We start from the raw sequence: 23,838 nt of genomic DNA, 5'->3' as shown, positions 1-23,838 counted from the left end.
TTTCCATTTCTCTCTTTAAAGAAAGATACCTGAAACGAAATTAGGTGACATATTAATTACCCATGTAGGACTCAGTCCAGATTTCTCTTCTTTGTGCTAGTAACCCATGACAGGCAACAAAAGAACCTCCACCCATGAACTAAGGCGGTCTGCTCAACGGAATTGTCTCTAGGGGAGAAAAAAAAAAAAAAAAAAGATAGACCATTTGGACAATTAGTTGCCCGGGATGGGAAAAACAATTTGATTGAAGGGAATGTTCTTTGATTCCAATTCCACTTTATTCTAACACGCGCATGCCAAACATACCACTTGACATATAAATAGTAGAGCCTAGGGCTCTCACTTAGGTCAAACCCAACACTTGCTTACAGCAGTGTGCTCAGGGGGAAAAAAAAGTCTCTTCATAGAGCTTTCTATTCAATGTGTTAAATGTGGAACTAAAGGACAGGGCCCCTTTGCATGCACGAGCCATTTTGAAATATTGCAGCTGGGTGCACGTGATCTCCCCTGGAGGGCTCCCACCGTCCTCAAGAGGGGCGTCCCCTTCTCGGGTCGTGGGGGAGGGGAGTCCCTTGGCTTTCTTGCAGTGATTTGCTTGGGCAGGCATCAAAGCGGTACTAATTGGAAAGCACTACAAGTAAAAACAGCCTTTCATCCCCAACTGCAGATCCTGAACTTTTCTCCTTTATCATTCAGGTTCTTTCTTTCTTAATATAAAGTAATAGGAGCTCATTATTTTTTTAAAAAAAATAATGGAAAACCCAGAAAAGCGAACAAACTAAAATAATTATAAAGGGAATGACGCAGGATCAGGTTTAATTCTGCGGCAGAGAAACGTTCACTGTCTGACCTGGAACTCTCATTTTCTGCCATTCCAAAGATTAGCCCGTACTTTTTTCTCGTGCAGTTCCCTTTGCCTGGAACACCCTCTCTTCCCTCCTCCATCTGTTGAGTTTCTCATCTCCCGCCAAGGCCCGGCTCCAGAGTCACCTTCTCCAAGAAGCCTTTCTTGACTTCTGCAAGGGAGCCGCTGCCTTCCCCAGCCGTGGTACCAGCACCCTTTTGGACACAGCTCTGCGATGACACTTGCCCCCGGTGTTTGAAAATTATTTATTTGTGTGTCTTCCCCCTAACTAGGCTAGGAGCGCCTCCTATTCATCAGAGCCTAATCCGTACACAATGCTTAGCGTATAGATGGTGTTGACAAATGGTGAAAGAAGTAGCGTTCTATTTAGGGCAGAATGACTTGTACCAGACTCAAAACTCGTTGATTCACTCAGGACATACCTTGTTGTTTTGTTCGGAGGGTGGAAGGCACCACTGAGCTTACAAAGCTGCCTAGCCCAACCAGACCAGCAGTCTGAGAGGGAGTGGGAGTGAGCATTGATTTGGGACCAGGGAGCTGAGATCGGCTTTTGTTCTTTTCTTTCTAGGTCATTTACTAGTGTCGCCTAATCCATCGCCCCTTTAGACCAAGTCAGAGGGGGAGGGGAGGAGGGACAGCGCAGGAAGGGGAAGGGTGGGGTTACAGAGATGCAGACAGAGGGACTGTGCCACTTTCTCACACGTTAGCAGTTGGGCCACGATGGACTATTCGACTGAAATGCGGGGCTTAGAGAAAGGACAGAGAGCGCTCACGCAGTCCACCAAAGTTTGGGGGGGGGTGCGCAAATGACAAGGTAGACAGCATCATGTGGGAGGCGGTGAAGGAGACATTCAGGAGGCCAAAGGAGGGAGAGGCTGCTCCTGAGAAGGGCTGAAGATATTAGGGCTGGCAAGGGCTACGGAAATCGCATTGCTTCTATTCGGGTTGCTTACTTGTGCATCTTGTCCTGCCCTGTTTTAAATCCAATGACAGATATTTTCAATATTTCTACCTTAACGGAACACTGAATCCCATATGCAGGCCACCAGTTGAGTATTAAATCGCCTTTAAATTGGACTAAACTATTTCTAAGATTAGTTGTGTGTTGCAAACTACCCAGTTGGGGGCAGACAAAACAAACAGATGACTTCTGAATGCTACCAAAGGAATACTGCATTTCTTTGTGTGTTGTTATTTTAATAAGGCAAAGGGCTTTTCAACTCATAATCAGATTCAGACAGCTTGCTCCCAACCTCCACAGATGGAAAGCTACAATAGGGTTCCTTTCCAATTATCATATTTTTAACCACGGAGGATGGAGCTTGGGCATGGGTGTGAGGGGTGCTGGAGGCACATGTATTTTTCTGGACAGTGTGAAGTGCTGTGCAGGACATACCGAGAAATTTATAGAGGTACCGACACTCTGCCAAAGCAAGTCCTGCTAATAACATCAGATTGGAGGGGCCGGGGCATGGAGCAAGAGATCATCTTAATCCCCGAGTCTCCCCTCTCCCTAAGAGGGTTTACCATGCCTATTGGAGGGAGTTAAATGAAATCAGACACTCTCCTGTTGTTTTGCTTTCTGATTCTGCAAGGGAATTCAGGAGGAAAGGCTCCGGACTCGGACTCTTAACGCTCCAGTTTGCAAGAGATGGGAAGCATCATGGGGCGGGCTCGTTTTCCCAACACCCAAAGACCACCACTTACTCAAGCCAACAGGCTACGTAGTTTTTCTTACTACCTTTTCTTTCCTTTTGGGCTTAGCAACAAGTTCAGAAACTCATCTAGACCAAGTGCCAAATCTGGGTGCCCAGCCAAGAACCCGTTCATCAATTTCTTTCTTCCCTGGGGGAATCGACATCACAGAGCCCTCCCCGGGCAGGCAATAGGGCATGGGTCCCACAAGAGCCCCAGACAGAGGCCATGGCAGCAGGGCCTGGATAAAGTAGGGCCTCCTACTTACTTATAAATGGGTCGTCTCAAAATGGGACTGGGCTGGTGTGTTTCATCTGAACAAACTCTGCCTGTGATTCTGTGACCAATTCATATACCACCTCCTCCGTGAAGGCCCGCTCTAACATCCTGGGCAGAGGCTCTCACTTTTCCTGTAGGCTGCCTCTAGGGATAGACTCTGGACGCTCTTTTGCACTTATAAAACCGTGATGGAATTATTTGCATTTAAGTCTATTTCCACATTAGGCTGCTTTGGAGAGCTGAGATTGTGTCTTGATTTTTGATGCTCAGCACACATTCTAGCACATAATAGGTATTTCCTAAATGTCTGCTGGGCTGACTAAAGCCATATATATGAAAATACATATTATTGTACAATATTATATAAATATATTACATTATATTACATTTATAACATATAAATGTCATTTATAATTTAAAATTCCATTTATTAATTTAATTTTATTTTAGCAAAATTGTTTAAGATTTTATTTTTAAGTAATTTCTACACCCAGTGTGGGGCTCGAGCTCACAACCCTGGGATCGAGAGTTGCATGCTCCACTGACTGAAGCCAGCCAGGTGCCCCTCTTATTAATTTTAAACTAATAATTATGTAGTATAATATAATACAACACGTTTACATTGTATTTTATTTTTGTACGTTATTTATAAATAATACAATTATAAATTATATATAACTATATAATTTATATTTATATTTATATATAATTTAAATTAATATTAATATATTAGTAATTAATTATATAATATATCGACTCATTATTAATATAACATTAATATGTAATATATTATATATTATAATAATACAATATAAATATAAATCATTCACTTCAGTCCAATATGCAAGGGGTTTCCCTTAGTTAAAGATCAATGACAGGTTAATTTCTCAGGTGGTTTGGGCAAAGTGTGAAAGCAATGGAAAACAACAGACAAAGGAAAGTCAGGGGTTAAAGAAGGTCTGGAAAAATGACCAAATTTTGTCTTCCCAGAATGACAAAAACTTCCCAAAGATCCCCTATACTATAGGGAAATGGGTCTCAAATATTTGGTGCCAGGACCCCTGTGGCAGTTTGTAAATATGTCCACAAATTCTTTGATACTCCTTCCTTCAAGAAGTGGAATTTAATTTCCCTCCCCTTGAGTGTAGACTAGAATTGGGAACTCACTTCTAAAAAATTGATGTCAGAATTGACAGTGTCACTTCCCAGACTAGGTCAGAAAAGACATCACAGCTTGCTCCTTGCTCTCTTCCATGGATCGCGTTTTACTGGGGAAGCCAGCAGCCATGCTGTGGGGACACTCACGAGGTCCATGTGGTGAGGGACCGAGGCCTCCTTTCAACAACCAGCACTAACTTGCTAAGTGAGCCCCTTTAGATCTACACTTCGTATGACTACAGCCCCAGAAACTGACCGAAATTTCTTTAGAGACTGACAACCACCCAGCTAAGCTGTTCTCAAATTCCTGACAGAAACTGTGAGATAATGTTGGTTGTTCTAAATCACTATGTTTTGGGGTAATTTGTTATGTAGCAGTGGATAACTAATATAACTCCTTTATACTCTTAAAAATGAGTGAGGGCCCCAAAGAGATTTGTTTGTACGATATATATCTTTTGATACTTTCAGTTTTAGAAATTAAAACTCAGGGAAAAAATATTTATTTATTAATTTTAAACTAACAATGAGCCATTATGTGTTAACATAAATACTATTCTTAAGAAAAAAAAAATAGTGAGAAAGTGATATTGGTTTTGCCTTTTTAGAAAATATCTTTAGCCTGGCTTAATAGGAGACAGCTGAATTCTCCCATTGGCTTCTGCATTCAATCTGTTGCAATGTGTTGTTTTGGTTGAAGTATATAAACAAAACCCAGGTTCACGTGGATATGTAGTTAGCAAAAGGAGCATCTCACAGACTCCCTGAAAAGGGTCTCTGGGACTTCCTGGGTCCTTGAGTCACACTCTAAAACAGTTCTACAGGGAAACTAGAAATCCATTCGGTGGGAAGTCAACAAAAGAGAAGAAAATGGGACTTCCTGAAATGCTTCTTTGGAGGATTATCTCTCAAGCACCCTTACTGCCTTCTCTCACTCCAAACTGGATCATATATGACTCAGAGTTATCACTTCAAAAGTAAGTGGATATGAATGGCATAATTTAGCCTACATCTGAGATGTTGCTGATTTCATCTCTTAATTTTCCATCTGTAGGCCAGTCTCTCCCAATTCCCTCAAAGTCATCAGGAAGCAGAGCTCATGTCTGGCTATTCTTGAGCCAGTGGCAGGCTTGGGGACATGTGCAGTCCTTTTGGGAAGGCACCTCTCCTAGATTTGTGTTGGGATTCCCATCCAATGTCTACCCCTTATTTGTAACCATGAAGCTAGAACAGGGGAAGAGGTCATCTGGATGAGGGGAGGAGGAATGAAGAGAATCAGAAACAAACTTCAATTTAGTCCCCTGACTGCTGTCTTAAGAAACAGAAACTGAATCCTTCCTTTTATATACTTAGAAGAGTGTATAGAATGTGCAGTATGTGTACACACATAAGTGTGTCTTGCCAGTTTCTCTCTGGTGAACTTGACCTGGACTGTTAATAATGGGAAAGCCACAAGCGAGGCCATAAAACTGTGAGACCAGATCACAAGCAGAAAACGTTTTGTTTAATCAATAAATATCTTGAATAGAGAAGTCCATTCCACCTTGTTTTGCTCTGCTGGATATCTACATAGGGTAACTTTACATTTAAATATGGCTTAGATATAATATGATACCTTTCTTCTTTAGCATTGACAAATGGTAGAATTTAATCAAACTCTACTCAAAAGAACAAAATAGCGCGTGTTTAAGAAGCTTCACTCCAAAGATTTTTGACCTTACAACACAATTGCTAATTGTACGCTGAAATAGAGAAAAAAAACCCTCTCACCTCCTTCGGCTGGATAAGGTTTCTTCATGTTCTACATGAGCAACTTTTAATACCTTCTTGTCAATAAACAGATCTTCAGGATAATAAGCAGATCTATATTGGCGTTGTTGAGACTGGGCGCATAACTTGCCAATCTGAAAAAGAAATGCAATATAATTATATGATACTTTCACAGATATGATAGTAGAAACAAATTCTGAAATGCACTTCAATGTCTTCCCCCAATTTCTTTTTAAAGAGCAGAACGAAGCTATTACTGGAGTCGAAAAAGGTGATAGGCTTCTAAGGCAAAGAGCCATCTGTGAAAAAGAAGGCTGAAGACTGGTGGGGGTCGGGGGGGGGGACTCTGAGCACAGCCTATTCAAAGGTTTCCTAAGATGAAAAATGCTTTTCCTCTATAGTGAACTGCACATTTGAGAGGACCCTCTACACAAGACTTAGGCTATTGATCAATGGCCCTTGGTATTTATACGAATGAAGAAGTTCGCAAATGGGAATTACAAAGTTTAGAAAGAACCCGTGCGGGAGGTGAGGGGGTGTGAGAGATGCGGAGAGTAGCCTGTTAATAGAGCAGCCTTCCATGCAGAGAGTTCTGTCAGAAGACCCAGGGTAGAGTATTCTGAAAAATGCCAATGTAATTGCTCATCTGGCTTTTGTAAAAACGCCCAAGGGAAGGAAGAAGGCAAGCCAACGAATCAATCGCCAGTGTGGTCAGCTCTGAATCACATTATCATTGAATAAGGCCAGGGCCGAGAGTACTAAAGAACACAGGTGCTCAAGAAAGCCTATCTCCTCTCCTCCCTCGCTCTTTCCCTCCCTCCGCCCTTCCTTCCTCTTCCGTTCCTTCCTTCGTTTCTCTGTCCATTCACTTGTTCATTCAAAAGTACTTGTTGGATGCCTCCCTCGAAAGCTTAGTTCTCTGACACTCATGTGGCAATGATTAAAAGAAGGCATCAGCTTTCTTATCTCAATTCTAAATGATGTGGTTCAATTATTTGTAGGTTTCTATTTTTGCATTTTCAGACAAAAGCCTAAAATGAACTTCTATATAAAGAAGTATGTATTAACACGTCTCCCTTATGCCAGACACTAAGCTAAATGTCATCACTCCCATTTTAGAGGTGAAGAAACTGAGGTTTGGGGAGGTTAAGTTACTTGCTTGTGGCAAATACGCAGTGGATTCATTGTCTGACTTCAAAACTTACACAATATCACCTCCCTAGAAGATGATGCTTAGTTTCCAGTTGCTTATACTCTCTCTCTCTCTCTTTTTTTTTTTTTTAAAGGAACTTCCAGTCCTCAAAAACATGGCCAACATAGCCAAGGTGAATATATAGATTGTATACTTTAGGAAAAATATTAGAAATACCCGGTGAAGACAGAGGTTATATCTTTGGTACTTTTGTACCTCCACGGAATTCAGACTGAATTTTGCATGCTGTTAGGCACTCAGTAAAGGCAAATTAATTAAAATGAATGGAAGGAAACTCCTAGTATCAGGCCTGGCACACCATTTTACTGACAGGCCATGGGCTGCGTGTGGTCATCCATTTCTGGATTTCTCAAGATGGCCCCCATAACATTTACGAAGCTATCTATGTCTTTCTAAAAGCAAAAATGGCATTTGGCTTGTATAGCTTTGGAAAGTTTTCCATATATAAATCAATTCTTGAATTAGAAAAAAAAAGAATCTGAAGTCAGTAGTGGCATCATATCCACTGATGAAAGACAGCGCCTATAGTCTGATATTCAGACCAGCTATTCTCAGTAGTAGATCTTAACGGGAAGGAAATGAGCGGTGCAGACATTTTGAAATATTCCGCTTGCCTGTGGAATGTAGGATATTGAATTTTGCAGATGTGTTTATGAAATGCTATTTGACTTGGGCAGATATTAACTTCAAATGAAGAATCTGTATTCTCTGAGTTTACCCGAATTGACGGTGCTTTAGGCGAGGGGGCTGCCTGGCTGGACTGGGGAATTTGGTTCCAATCACTTCCAAAGTTTACAAGGCACATACAAATAACTGAGGGCAGACCATGCATCCTAAAATTATGTTCATAGACATATACATGTTTACTTTGTCACACAGCCGGGGAACATTCGTGGAACCAAACCTTGATCTCCACTCCATAAATCTCTATTTATTACTCCGTGAACATACATCAGTGTGAGAATCTATTTCACCAGGATCAAAGTATTCTTGGCACATTCAGGAGCACGAGACACATTCTCTTGACCGACACCTCTTCCAAAGCCAGCACCAAAATCAAAATCATTCACACATCTTTCATGGTAGCTTGTCTACTCACAAACCACAGCTGTGAAACCTGCCTCCCCATTGAAAGTCTGCCCTTTGTATCCGTGAATACTAATTGGGCCACAGCAAGACTTTAAAGTTTCTAACCCCCCACCTTATTGGAAAGGGGGTGCAGCCGAGGCAAAAGTAGGAAGGTTAAGAACAAATGAGAATGTAGCCAGTGTGACTTTTCTTCCCAAGCCACCCAATGTGGCATTATCGGGCAGACTCCCCAAGTCTCCGTGTGGGGTAAGGGGCAAACAATGGTGTCCTGCCCATGCCCCCAACCCACCCCCATCTGAAATCTGCCACATCTTATCAGCTGGGCTGTATTTTCTTCCACAAATCTACCATGAAGCAAATTCATCTCATATACAAAGCATTTGTCAAATGTAGGCCCTCCCCCCTTGGGGCTCTTCTCTCCACATCTTTTACCTCCACACTGTCTGAGCTGCAGGTGAAGATTATGAGCTCATTTTGAGAGGTGGCCACAAAAAGAAAACACAATTTACAAAGAAACACAGTATTCACATTAAAGAGGTCCTTTCAGCATTACACTCGGGCGACATCAGGCGACGCCTGGAGGCCTGGGTCTCACTCTAGAGCCGCACTTGCTGAAGAAGCACCAGCCTCTCGAGTGGCATTTTAGAACTCCGAGTACTGCCCAAGAGTTTGGGGCTCTTAAACAACAAGTGCAATCCACTTTCCTCCCACTGACTAATGTACCTGGTCAAGGGTGCCGCTATCTTGAAATTTAGTTAGCGCGAGTGGATTTATTAGACAGGCGAGTGTCTCTATCAGTAGACCTGGAATAGAAAACCCTTTCGTTTTCCACAGACTGTGATTCCTAATGGTGCATTTATTCATGTGCCAGAACCTATGGCAGGGAAAGCAATGGTGCTCTGAGGTGTTACAAGACTTGAAACCTAAGGAGGCAGGGCCTCGGGGTGCCTGGGGGGTGGGTGCAGTTGGTTGGGCACCTGACTCTTGGTTTTGGCTAAGGTCACGATCTCAGGGTCATGGGATCGAGCCCCACATCAGGCTCTGTGCTCAGTGGTGGAGTCTGCTTGGGATTTTCTCTCCTCTCCCTCTGCCCTTCCCTACGGTGTGCTTTCTCTCTCTCAAATAAATAAATAAATCTTAAAAAAAAAAAGAGAAGGCAGGGCTTCTGACCATACCCATGGTCAGAAGGTCATCCTAGCAACCCTAGGACCATTCTTTTCTAAGCAGGGTCCCGAGCACTGGCTTTGTACATGCATGAGGAGACTATACCACGAGGGCAGCCATGTATGGTGAAAAGCCCAGTAGACTGGGCCTCAAGAGACCTGGCCTACAACCCCATTTCTACCTGTCACCCATAACAAGCCTTCCTTTTGACCTGGTCCCACAGCTTCACTCCACCTGTCACTCGGGTCTCATGCAAAAAAGGAAGATATGATATGTGAAGTGCCATATTTGATTCTGAACTCCTCTGAAAAAAAAAGGTGAAAATGACTTTTTTTAAAAAAAGATTTTATTTATTTGAGAGTGAGAGAAAGAGCGGGGAGAGGAGCAGAGGGAAAGGGACAAGCAGACTCCCCACTGAGCATAGAGCCCCACTCTGGGCTTGATCCTATGACCCTGAGATCATGACCTGAGCTAAAATAAAGAGCCAATACTCAACCGACTGAGCCACCCAGGTGCCCCTGAAAATGACTTTTCAAGTAGAATATGTTACCAAAGATTTTGAAACCATGCAAAGCATTTGGTTTGAGGCAGTTCACACAGGCACCCCATAACTGACATGTCAAGAAATGCAGATACCCCATTGGTTAAAATATAACTATACTGATTCTCAGGCCCCATTTGCTGTTGGTTCTGGAAACTCTCAGGTGACCAAAAACTCAGACTTGATCTCTCCCTCTGAGTGACTGAGCAGAGAAAGTCTATGTTGTAAGTTTCTCAATAATACCAATACCTCGCATTTGTAACATAATAGCTGATTCCAGCCTCGTGCCTTACTAATAACTTCTCCATCCATTCTCCGTTCTTGATGATGAGTTCTACAACCCTCTGAGGCATACGGACCTGGTATTGTTGACCCCATTTTAGAGATAAGGAACCTGAGGCTCACAATGGCTAAGGAACTGAAGCAAAGTCATAATGGTAGTAGAGGGCAGAGCTAGGACTTGAACCCACATCCGCTTAACTCCAAAACCTAAGTTTATTTTTTAAAGATTTTATTTTTAAATAATCTCTACACACAACGTGGGGCTCTAACTTACAACCCTGAGATCAAGAGTCACCCGCTCCACGACCTGAGCCTGCCAGGTGCCCTGAGTTTTTGGTTTTGATTTTTCCCCCTATGCCATTGATTTCTTAACAGAAATCAAGACAACAGGCTCTGGGCTTCCCAGTATTGAGTGTGGCCCAGCTTTGTAGTCCTGTGGACACCCCGTCCATAACTGGAGGAGAGTAATTATTACGAAGGATTAAAAAACATACTTTAAAGGAGGGCTAGTTATTAAAGATAAGCCAAAAACGGACATCCAGTTTTAACCGAAGTTTCAGGCAGTGTTTCTAGTGGGGTGATTTAAACTCTTTGGCCTGCCAGGTCAGAGTGAATTAGTAATCATCCTGAAGCACTGGATGTCCAGGTCTGCTGCCGGCTGCCCCTGGACCTTGACTGACTGCTGAAGCCAGGTTCTTGAATTGGCTACAAAATCTGTAATTCCTACCATTTAACCCAGGTCTAGTCTGATGTCTGGCCCGACTATATTCTTTACAGTTTCCCCCAACTGGAAATTCCTGGTTGATCCTAGGGCTACAAAAAATACAACAGGTTTAAGCCTTTAGCTCCAACAGCCTAAAAGATGAGAAAATGGGGGAAGAGATGCAAATACATTAAAGAGTATCTCTGACTCTCTCCCACTCTTAACTAGCCCTACAGATCTATTTTTGTGCTTGGTTTTAAAAAAACAGGTTAAAAAAATAAAACCGGATGAAGGAAAGGCTTTACATTTTTTCTTTTTTTTTCAGGAAGTAAACTCTATGCCCAACGTGGGGCTTGAATTCACAACCCTAAGATGAAGAGTTGCAGGTTCTGCTGACTGAGCCAGCCAGGCACACCAATGTTTTCCTTCTCAAGAAATAAGTAAGAGGTGTGTGTGTGTGTGTGTGTGTGTGTGTGTGTGTGTGTGTGTGTGTGTGTGTGTGTATGTTTTAACTTACATGGCCCATAACAAGAGGAGGAAGGGGAGGGAGAAACAGAAACAGAAAGAGAGAAGTTCCCATTAGTGAGCCCGCAGAAGAGCCACAGACACCCCCTACTGCCTGGGGAACTCGACAGCCTTTGAGGAAGAAGACGGAGGTCTCACAGAATGGTACTCGGTGATCAGCACATCTCCTTCCCTCTCAAGAGCTGTTCCCGAGGTCGCCAAGACTTGAGGGGCTCTAGAGGATCTCTGCAGTTTTATTTAATTACGGAATAACTTTTCTGCTAGAATCCAGTTGATTACCGTGGCCCCAAAGAGTGCTTTTCTGAGAACGGTTGCTAAATAATTGGTGTAAATTTAGTTTGGGGTCATCAGTGGATTCATCAGAACCCCGAAGAATTAAACATGAAACTTCCTCTATGGTTATGCAATTTAAATACCAACTCTGATCCCGTGGTCTGCTCTGGAGGAGTATTACCTGTGGCATTTATTTTAGGATACCTTGGGGACTTGGAGATAGGGTGGGATGGGAATCCTGTAGGTTTCCAGCGGAAATAAAATAATGAACTTCAGTTCATTCTGTTGAATTGTCTATTACGCTGTTGTTCAGTTTCATTTAATTAAATCTTAAAAGTTTTAAAACAAAACATACATCGAAATTATGTGATCTACAACATAAACTTTTTAATAGTGGTAACCATGCTCATTTAACAATTCTACAGGTATAATAAAAATGCTAATATATGTTAATGTTTAGTCTGTGGTTAATGTTTTGTCTTGTTAATTTCCCCAGGGCTTTTATTACTGATTTAAATCTGCCACACTACTCAACTGATTGCACTGCTTCCACGAACTGCATGAAAGTAGCTCAAATGAATACTGATTAACAGAAATGAACAAACATTTGCCTGGGCAAACCATTCTTATTATATGCTTGTAATCATTACATACATTTTCTTACAATGAGATGGGCATGGCAGGCATTTTCCACTCATTTTTCCTACAAAAAATATGCATATGAGCATTAAATTAATTTATAACCTTGTACTTCAGGAAGCACATCATTATTAATTAACTATTGATTGATCTGGATATAGGGCACAGAGGATAATGAACAGACCTGGTGACAATGTGTTCTTTTTTTCCTGCCACAGACGTTTGGCTGTGACTCATCATTAATTGCTTGACCATTAAAATGAAAGTTGCTAATAAACTATAATGCATTATGAATCACGCTATTTTAGGAAATCAGGTGTCATTGTGTGAACCTTCCATTCAAGTCATCTCTTTATTTTTTTTTAAAGATTTTATTTATTTATTTATTTGTCAGAGAGAGAGAACACAAGCAGGGGGAGTAGCAGGCAGAGGGAGAAGCATGCTCCCCGCTGAGCAGGAGCCCGATGAGGGACTCGACCCCAGGACCCTGGGATCATGACCTGAGCCGGAGACAGACGCTTAACCGACTGAGCCACCCAGGCGTCCCTCAAGTCATCTCTTTAAATAAACTGGAATCCAAAAAAGGGGAACTTGTCCTGCAGATCAGTATGCTGTTCAGTGGAACTACAGCATTATACTATAGCGAAAAGAGCACACGATTTGGAGTCAGGAGACCTGGGTTCTAGTCCCATTCTCTTCCTGTTTCAGTGACTCTACACAAGTCCTTTAATTTCCTTCAGCTTTCTCGTCTGCAGAGTGGAAATAACAACACTGCCTGCCATGCCTAGCAGCTGTGTGAGGAGCAAAGAAACTAGGGGGTGAACGTGCAAAGTCGGCCACATCCAGACAGAAATCTGACTCACTCATTCTGTAAGTGGGGACTGCTCACCTTCTGCAGCCTGCCGTGCGTGTCAGCATCCTGGCTCCGCTGGTCACGTACATTGCTAGCTCTAAGTACTACTTGGAGGAGATCTTTAACTGGGGACTTTTGGAAGGCAGCAAAAGGGTTTGATGAGATTGGGTCCCAACTCTGAACGGGAAGCACAGTGAGTCTGCTGGTGTTGTTTGCGCATCCATCACAGTCTCTTGTCTTTGCTCTGGGATACCTAGAATATCCCCTTCTGTTCTTCAGGGCCCCAATTACTGACGGTGACAAATCATCTTTGCTGGTTACCCTCTGTCTCTAACCTGCATGGCGATGGATGCTATGGGGCTGGGAAACAGGTTTTCTTTTTTTTTTCTTTTTTTAAAGATTTTATTTATTTATTTGACAGAGAGAGACACAGCAAGAGAGGGAACACAAGCAGGGGGAGGGGGAGAGGGAGAGGGAGAAGCAGGCTTCCCACCGAGCAGGGAGCCCGACGCGGGGCTCGATCCTAGGACCCTGGGATCATGACCTGAGCTGAAGGCAGACGCTTAACGACGGAGCCACACAGGCACCCCGGGAGACAGGTTTTCAATACCCTTTTGTGGAAGGGACTTGGCATTTTACTGATTTATATTTGCCACAAGTGGATTCTGAGTTGAAAAATAGAATCCTGCACGTGTGCCTCACACTTCTTACACAATACCAATCCCTTCCCAGGACTGGGAGCCCAGGGCAGTATTGCTTAAACACATATGGCCAATATGACCAATATGGTGGGGGTTAAAAGAGAACTTCATGTAGCCAAAACATTCAATACCGAATTCAAATACCACTCCTCCAAATGCACTCCTCTGCTTGCGTCCCCTATCCCAGTGGAAAGGAATAATCACCTATTTACTCAGCTGAAACCAAAGCATATCTGATTTCACCCTCTCTCTTATTTCCCTATGTCCAGCCATTTAAGTTTGGGGCTTTTTCTGTTCTTATAAATAACTTTTAACCCTGTGCGCTTTTCTTCATCCTCAGGTCTAGGATACTATTAACTGTCTCTTAGAACAGTGCTTCTCAAACTTCAGTAAGTATACAAATCATCCGGGAGTCTTATTCATGTAGATTCACATACAGTAAGTCTAGGGTGAGTTCTGAGCCGCAAGGCCCCAGCATGGTGGTTCTCAAAGTGTGGCCCCCCCAAATGAACAGCATCAGTATCACCTGGGAACTTGTTATGTACAAATGCAAATTTTAAGGCCCAGCCTTAGACCTACTGAAGCAGAAAGATGGGGAGTAGGGTCCAGCCATTTGGTTTAACAAGCCCTCCAGGGGATTCTGATACACACGCAGATTGGAAAGCCAATGCCACATAGATCATCCCAACATCCTCTTAATTGGTCTCCCAAGCTCCAGTTTTGACCTCCCCCCGGATTCATCCCCTCTAACTGTAGTTCTCTGAGACCACCCCAGAAGTTCTAGAGGTCAAACCTATCTCCATAATAATACTAAGACTTTGTTTGCCCTTTCCACTCTTATTCCCTCAGAAATATATAAAGGGATTTTCCAGAGGCTACATAATGTGTAATGAAATCTTTGCCCTGGAATATGTGTTTGTGCATTCTAAAAGTTTCTAAAATAGCTGGTTTAGGGGACAAATACATGCACTTTTCAGAGGTTAATTTATTCTCAGTATTTAGTGCTCTTCCTGGCTACTTAGGTGATGCCTACTATAATCTTTGTTATCTCATTCTCATTTAATAGTTACTTTGAAATCTAGAAGTTTTGTGTCTATGTGAAAACACAAGAAGTAAATGCACTTTGGGGCGTGTGGGTGGCGCAGTCGGTTAAGCATCGGACTCTTGGTTTCCGCTCAGGTCGTGATCTCAGGGTCATGAGATCGAGCCCCGCCCCGATGTCCACTCTCGTCGCAGAGTCTGCTTGAGACTCTCTTCCTACGCTACCCCTCCTGCTTGTGCTCTCTCTCTCTCAAATAAATAAATAAATCTTTTTAAAAAAGAAGTAAATGCACTCTGTAGTCTTATCTGTAATATTTAGAAATACTTTTTGAAAAATCATGTAAGTTTTAAAGTTAACTAAAACTTATTACTGAAGAACTTATATGTCATTATATACTTTAATAAAATTTATTTACAACATATTTTTCTGATATTTAAAAATGGATGCTTGGCTTCAAACAGGGAGATTAGAAGACTCACTTGCTCAATCCCTAGTTGCAATGTCTAGGTCTAAAGATGCTAAAAGGTGTTAAACTGACCTATCAGAGTTCTCTGAATCATAGAAAGGTAGAACCTACACAGTAGATTGCAACCATAATTAAGAAACAAGAATATGACAAAAAGCTATCATTCCTTTGGATGTATAGACACTAATAATTTATCTTACTGTGTCTGATGCAACAGAACATTTCAGAATAGCACTGTAGTGTGACCTAAGGTGTAGTGTCATCTTGAAATCAATTATTCAGAGTTTAAAGAAAAAGGAATTAAATATTTAAAAGTAGATGTTATGAGCTATGTAAAAGTCAAAATTGTTTGTTATGGATTTTTCAGAATAGAAATGGAAAAGCCATTAAAGCATTGTGTGGGGCATGGTATTATAGTAGATGAAGAAGCACACACAACAGTGGAGAAATTAATGAACATTGCAGAGTTGGAAAGAATACCCAATGGGGATATTGTTGAAGGCAGTCTCTTAAACAAATGGTGCTGGGAAAACTGGACAGCTACATGCAAAAGAATGAAATTGGACCACTTTCCTACACCATACACAAAAATAAACTCAAAATGGATTAAAGACCTAAATGTGAGACCTCAAACCATAAAAATCCTAGAGGAGAACACAGTAACCTCTTTGACATTGGTGGTAGAAACTTCTTTCTAGATATGTCTCCTGAGGCAAGGGGAACAAAAGCAAAAATAAACTATTGGAACTACATCAAAATAAAAAGCTTCTGCACAGCAAAGGAAACAATCAAGGAATGGGAGAAGATAATTGCAAATGACATATCTGATAAAGGGTTAGTATCCAAAATAAATAAAGAACTTATCAAGCTCAACACCCAAAAACCAAATAATTGAATTTAAAAATGGGCAGAAGACATGAATAGATATTTTTCCAAAGAAGATATATAGCTGGCCAACAGACACATGAAGAGATGCTCAACATCATTCATCATCAGGGAAATACAAATCAAAACCACGATATCACCTCACACATGTCATAATGGCTAAAATCAACAACAAAAGAAACAACAGGTGTTGGTGAGGATGTGGAGAAAGGGGAACCCTTGTGCACTGTTGCTGGGAATGCAAACTGGTGTAGCCACTCTGGAAAGCAGTATGGAGGTTCCTCAAAAAATTAAAAATAGAACTACCCCATGATCCTTCTAGGTATTTACCCAAAGAATACAAAAATACTAATTCCAAGGGATACATGCACCCCGATATTTATAGCAGCATTATCTACAATAGCCAAATTATGGAAACAGCCTAGGTGTCCATCGACCGATGAATAGATAAAGACGATGTGGTATATATACACAATGAAAAATTAGCCAGCCATCAAAAAGAACAAAATCTTGCCATTTGCAACAACATGCATAGAGCTAGACAGTAAAATGCTAAGCGAAATAAGTCAGAGAAAGACAAATACCATATAATTTCACTCATACTTGGAATTTAAGAAACAAAACAAATGAACAAAGGGGAAAAGAGAGAGAGATACAAACCAAGAAATGACTCTTAACTACAGAGAACAAACTGATGGTCACCAGAGGGGAGGTGGGTAGGGGGATGGGTGAAACAGGTGATGGGGATAAAGGAGGGCACTTGTCGGGATGAGCACCGGGTGTTGTATGGAAGTGATGAATCGCTATATTGTACACCTGAAACTAATATTACACTGTATGTTAACTAACTGGAATTTAAATAAAAACTTTAAAAAAAGAATTGGTGGTATTGCTGAAAAAACAACAACATTGTAGAGTTGACATTGCCAAATGCCTACTGGATAAAGAGTCAGTAGAGGGAATTATGCCGCCTTCCAATGAAAGAAACTAAAGATTTAGCTGCAAACATAAAGATGGGGGCCTACTATCACCTCAGTGGAATTGTTTTTGCCTTTCAAATAGACAGATCTACAGACATGAACTGGATTTGCTGTTTTGCTTATGTTTATCCAGTATCAGCACCAACTAATCATTGAAGAAGATCTGTAAGTGAGAGCTTTGGGAGAGAAACATGAGTAGTGCTGAAACAGTCCCAGTGTTGAATGACATTGTTGAAATTCATGGTTTATCCTCAAGCAAACGTGAGGACATTTACACTGATGGTGCAAAAGCAATGGCACGAGTCAGGGGTGTGGCACCAAACTCTGAGATGGTAAGCATTTTATTTTTCACTGCTAAGAACTCCCACTTTTTTAAAAATCCTGTTTCAGGAGTGCCTGTGTGGTCCAGTCATTTGGGAGTCTGACTCTTGGTTTCAGCTCAGGTCATGATCTCGGAGTTGCACTTGGTGTGGAGTCTGCCTGTCCCTCTCCCTCTGCTCCTCCCCCCCCACTCTCTATCTCTCAAATAAATAAATAAAATCTTTTAAAAAATAAAATAAAAAAATTAAAAATCCAGTTTCACTTAAGAAGGAACTTGAAGAAGCAGTACAAAATAATTTTAGTAAATCTTGACCCTTGATGACATGTCTTTTTTAACATTATGTGTGATGAAATGAAAAGTATGCATAAAGTACTTCTGTTACATACTGAAGTATGATGATCATCTAGAGGAAAAGCCCATGCATGACTGAGTTGAGATGAAGCAGGCACTTTTTTCATGAAACATTATTTTTATACAAAAGACTGACAGACAAACTAATGTTATTCACACTTGAGTATTTGGCAGGCATTTTCTTTAAAAGGAACAAAATGAGTCTATTACTTCAAGGAAAACAACTGACACTGTAGCCAATGATAAAATTTGCACTATCAGCATTTCCAGTTTCACATATAAGGAACTTAGAAGTTGCCACTCCATCCTAACAAGAAGCTAAACAGACTGAAAAATCGACTCTTCTTGGATCCATAAGAGAAGGAAGGACAGAGAGACAGAGGGACAGAGGATAAACCCCTGTCACCAAGACTGGAGAGATAAGACAGGCAAATATAGGGAGTCAGAGCTCCGCAGAGCAGAGAATCAGAAGCAGAAACCACCTTGGGACCCAGTGCTGGGGTAGGAAAACTGGAATTGTAATTGACAAAGTGCTGGAAGCTTAGTGCAGAAAACTCTGAGAGCTAAAATCTTCAGGGAGACCTGGTCCTAAGGAGGCCTCCACAATATTATGAAATTTACCTGCAGGAGCCTGACCAGATTCCCATAGTAAATATCAGAGAAAAATTCCCTCAGGCTTCCAGCAAGGAGAGGAGAAAAGGAACCATTTTGAAATACACCAGGGCACTCCGTTCTTCTTAACAAGTCCTGCTCTAAGAAGAAACTAGTTAACCAAAGCCTAAGCTGCTGGGGTATTATCAGAGCCTAACTCACCTGGGGAAGGAAAATACCCAACTCTAGCCCACTCTAGCCATCCTGCACCACCTAATGGGGGATTAAAAAAAAAAAAAAAAACCAGAAACACCTGTGAAGTTCACGGTCCAGAGGCATAGGCTCATTAAAAGATTGAGACTTAATCATAGAATTATAGAATGCCTCTCCTCACCCTACACCTTACCACCACATTACTAAAAGCCTATTTATGGCAACTCTTTTTAACAAGTACATCATGTCCAGCTATCAAGAAAAAAATTACAAGGCATGCCAAAAGGCAAAAAACACAATTTGAAAAGACAGAGCAAACATCAAAACCAGACATGGCAAGGATGTTGGAATTATCAGACTGGGAATTTAAAACAACTATGATTTATTAATAATGGATAAAGAAAACAGCATGCAAGAAAAGACTGGCAATGTAAGCAAAGACATGGAAATCCTAAGAAGCAATCAAAAAGAATGCTAAAGAGAAAAAACAATAACAGAAATGAAGAATGGTTTTGACAGGATTATTAGTAGACTGGACACAGCTGATGAAAGAATCTCTAAGCTAGAGGATATAGCAATAGAATCCTCAAAGACCAAAAAGCAGGGGTGCCTGGGTGGCTCAGTCAGTCAAGAGTCCAACTCTTGGTTTCGGCTCAGGTCATGATCTCAGGGTTGTGAGATCGAGCCCCATGTTGGGATCTACACTGAGCATGGAGTCTGTTCAAGGTTTTTTCCCCTCCCTCCCCCTCCCACTCTTGCACACATGTGTGCATGCTCTCTCTCTCTAAAACAAATAAAACCTTTTTTTAAAAAACCCCAAAAGCAAAGAGAACAAAGACTGAACAAAACAGAATAGAATATCCAAGGACTGTAAGACAACCACAAAACGGGTAACATATGCATAATGGGAATACCAGAAGGAGAAGAAAGACAGAAAGGAATAGAAGTATTTGAAAAAATAACGACTGAGAATTTCCCCAAATTAATGTCAGACACCAAACCACAGATCCAAGAAGCTTAGAGAACACCAAGCAGGATAAATGTAAAACAAAGGAACAGAAGGGGCGCCTGGGTGGCTCAGTCTGTTAAGCAGTTGCCTTCGGCTCAGGTCATGATCCCACGGTTCTGGGATCAAGCCCCAGTTGGGCTCCCTGCTTGGTGGGGAGCCTGCTTCTTCCTCTTCTCCCCACTCATGCTCTCTCTCACTATCTCTGTTGCCTTCTCTGTCTCTCTGTCTCTCTCTCTCAAATAAATAAATAAAATCTTAAAAAAAAAACAAAAACAAAGGAACAGAAAACAAACAAACAAAAAGAAACCAAACTACACCTAGGCATGCCACCTTCAAATTATAGAAAATCAAAGATAAAGAAAAAATTGTGAAAGAAGTCAGGGGAGAAAAAAAAAAACACCTTCCCTATAGAGGAACAAAGATAAGAATTACATCTAGCTTTTCTTCAGAAACCTTGCCAGCAATACAGAGTGGAGTAAAATATTTAAAGTGTTGAGAGAAGGGGCGCCTGGGTGGCTCAGTCGGTTAAGCGACTGCCTTCGGCTCAGGTCATGATCTCAGGGTCCTGGGATCAAGCCCCGCATCGGGCTCCCTGCTCGGCGGGAAGCCTGCTTCTCCCTCTCCCACTCCCCCTGCTTGTGTTCCCTCTCTTGCTGTGTCTCTCTGTGTCAACATAAATAAATAAAATCTTTAAAAATAAATAAATAAATAAATAAATAAAGTGTTGAGAGAAAAAAGTCACCAACCTAGAATGAGATATTACCTCACACCTGTTAGAATGGCTAGTATCAAAAGACAAGAAATAACAAGTGTTGGCGAGGATGTGGAGAAAGGGGAACGCTTGTGCACTGTTGGTGGGAATGCAAACTGGTGCAACCACTATGGAAAACAGTATAGAGGTTCCTCAAAAAACAAAATAGAGAACTACCATATGATCCAGCAATTCCACTTCTGAATATTTACCTGAAGAAAATGAAACACCAATTGAAAGAAATATATACATCTCTATGTTCACTGTAGCATTATTTACAATAGCCAAGATATGGAAGCAGCCCAAGTGGCCATCAACAGCTAAACAAATAAAGAAGATGTGATATTATATATATATTATATATATTGGATATTATATATATGGATATTGGGTATTATATATATTCATATCCAATATATATATTCAATATATATCCAATATATATATATATTCATACATCCATTATATAACATTCATATATAATGGAATATTACTCAGCCATAAAAAGAATGAACTCTTTCCATTTGCAACAACATGGATGAACCTAGTGAAATAAGTCAGACAAAGACAAATATCATATGATTTCACTTCTATGTGGAATCTGAAAAACAAAACAAAACAAAACAGAAACAGACTCATTGACACAAACTGGTGATTGTCAGAAGGGAGGGGAGTGGAGAGATGAGCAAAATAAGGGATGGGAATTAAAAGGTGCTCACTTCTAGTAATAAAATAAATAAGACACAGGGATACAATGCATTAGGGAATATAGTTAATGATTTTATATAGGGAATATAGTTAAGGATATCATAACAATTTTGCATAGTGACAGATGGTAGCTAGATTTGTGATCACTTTGTAGTGTATATAAATGAATGACTATGTTGTACACTTGAAACTATTATAATATTGTATGTCATCTACACTTCAATTAAAAAATATGAAGGAAAAATACTTTCTCAGACAAACAAAAATTAAGGGAATTTGTGGCTAGTAGATCTGCCTTGTATGAAATGTTAAAAGAAGTTCTATAGAGGGATGGAAAATATTATAGGTCAGAAACTCAGATCTCCATAAAGAAAGAAAGAGCACTGAAGAAAGGATAAGTGAAGGTAAAACAAAAATAAAGACGTTTTCTTATTCTTAACTGATCTAACAGATAAAAGTTTGTTCAAAATACTAATAACAACAATGTGTTTGATTATGTATGCTATTATGTATATATCTTATGCATATATCATTATATATGCTTATATAAATGAAATGAATGTCAATAATATAAAGGATAGGAAGAAGGAATTGGGATTATTTTGCTATTATAAGGAACTTAACAAGACTCATGAAGTGGTATAGTGTTATTTGAAAGTGGACCTGGATTATTTGTAGATGTATATTGCAAACTCTAGGGCAATCACTAAAAAACATTTTAAAAAGAAAACTGATATACTAAGAAAGGAAAAAATGGAGTCACATAAAAAGCTAAATTAAAACCACAAAAGGCAGAAAAATAGTGAAAGACAAAAACAGGAACAAAGAACAAGGGCAACAAATAGAAAACACAGTAAAGAATATGGTAGATATTAATCCAAGTATATAAATAATCCTTTGAATATCAATAGTTTAAATGCATCAATTAAAAGACAGAGATTGTCAAAGTGGATCAAAAAACATGACTTGATAGTATATGTTTTCTACAAGAAACCCATTTTATTTATTTATTTTTTAAAGATTTTATTTATTTATTTGACAGAGAGAGACACAGCGAGAGAGGGAACACCAGCAGGGGGAGTGGGAGAGGAAGAAGCAGCTTCCCGCGGAGCAGGGAGCCCGATGCGGGGCTCAATCCCACGACCCTGGGATCATGACCTGAGCCGAAGGCAGACGCTTAACGACTGAGCCACCCAGGTGCCCCAAGAAACCCATTTTAAATATAAAGATGCATAAAGATTAAAAGTAAATGGATGGAGAAAAATATATCATGCTAACACTAATCAACACTAATATAGCAGGAGTGATTATATATAATTTCAGACACAGCAGACTTCAAAATAAGAAAAGTTATCAGGGATAAGGAAGGGCATTACATAATGATAAAGAAGACATAACAGTTCTTAATATGTATGTGCCTAACAACAGGGCATCAAATTATATGAGGCAAAACCTGATAGATCTGCCGGACAAATGGATGAATCTACTATCACACTTGAAGACTTCAACACCTCTCTTTCAGAAATGGACACATCCAGCAGGCAGAAAATCAGTAAGGACACAGTGGAACTTAACAACAGCATCAATCAGCAGGATATAATTGACATAGGCAGACTCCTTCATCCAACAACAGCAGACAACACATTCTTCTTAAGCTTATGTGGAACATTCACCAAAATAGACCATATTCTGGGCCATAAATACAACTTAACAAATTTAAAAGAAAAGAAATCATACAATGTCTGTTCTCATGCCACAGTGAAACGAAACTAGAAATCAATAACAGAAAGATAACTGGAAAATCCCCCAAATACTTGGAGATTAGACCACATGCTCTAACTCACACATGGGTCAAAGAAAATTAAATGAAAATAAAAATACAACTTAATAGAATCTGTGGGATGCAGTGAAAGTACTGCTTAGAGGGAAATTTAGAGCACTGAATGCATATATTAAAAAAGAAGAAAGTTCTAAAGTCAATAATCTAAATTTTTGCTTTAGGGAACTAGAAAAAGAAGAGCAAATTAAATCCCAAGTAAGCAGAAGAAAAGAAATAATACAAATTAGAGCAGAAATCAATGAAATTGAAAACAGGAAATCAATAGAGAAAATCAACAAAACCAAAAGCTAGTTCTTTGGAAGGATCAAAAACCTCTATAAGCCTCTAGCCAGGCTAAGAAAAAAAGAGAGAGGACACAAATTATTAACATCAGAAACGAAAGGGGACATCACTACAGATCCCATGGAAATTGAAATGAAACCCGCTTAGGAATGCCCATAGGAATACTATAGACAACCCTATGCCCACAGATTTGATAATCTAGGTAAACGGACCAATTCCTTGGAAGAAATAATCTGCCATAACTCACACACAAGAAAAAAACACATGATCTGAATAGGCCTGTATCTATTAAAGAAATTGAGTCAATAATTAACATCTTTCCAAAACAGAAAGAACCAGGCCCAGATGGGTTTGCTGGTGAATTCTATCAAACATTTAAGGAAGAAATTATACCAATTCTCTACAATCTCTTTCAAAAAACCTGGGGTGCCTGGGTGGCTCAGTCGATTGAACATCCAACTCTTGATTTAGGCTCAGGTCATGATCTCAGAGTTCTGAGATCAAGCCCTGTGTCAGGCTCTGTGCTGAGCAGGAAGTCTGCTTGAGATTCTCTTCCTCTCACTCTCCCTCTGCCCCTGCCCCCACTTCCTCTCCCTTTCTCTCTCTCAAAAAATAAATAAATTTTTAAAAAATAGTTAAATTTAAAAC

General features: G+C 40.5%; 1 protein-coding gene across 1 annotated transcript in view; it reads right to left on the bottom strand.

Moving 5' to 3' along the window:
* GPC3 (glypican 3) overlaps nucleotides 1-23,838 on the bottom strand; it is a 400,853-nt gene that overhangs the window by 129,625 nt on the left and 247,390 nt on the right. Inside the window, exon 4 of the mRNA XM_078063901.1 lies at nucleotides 5,768-5,901. Coding sequence (XP_077920027.1) covers nucleotides 5,768-5,901 — 134 coding nt within the window. The remainder of the gene's footprint in view (nucleotides 1-5,767; nucleotides 5,902-23,838) is intronic.

Source organism: Halichoerus grypus, chromosome X, assembly GCF_964656455.1.
Source record: "Halichoerus grypus chromosome X, mHalGry1.hap1.1, whole genome shotgun sequence".
Taxonomy (NCBI): domain Eukaryota; kingdom Metazoa; phylum Chordata; class Mammalia; order Carnivora; family Phocidae; genus Halichoerus; species Halichoerus grypus.
This window is presented reverse-complemented; position numbering and strand designations above follow the sequence as displayed.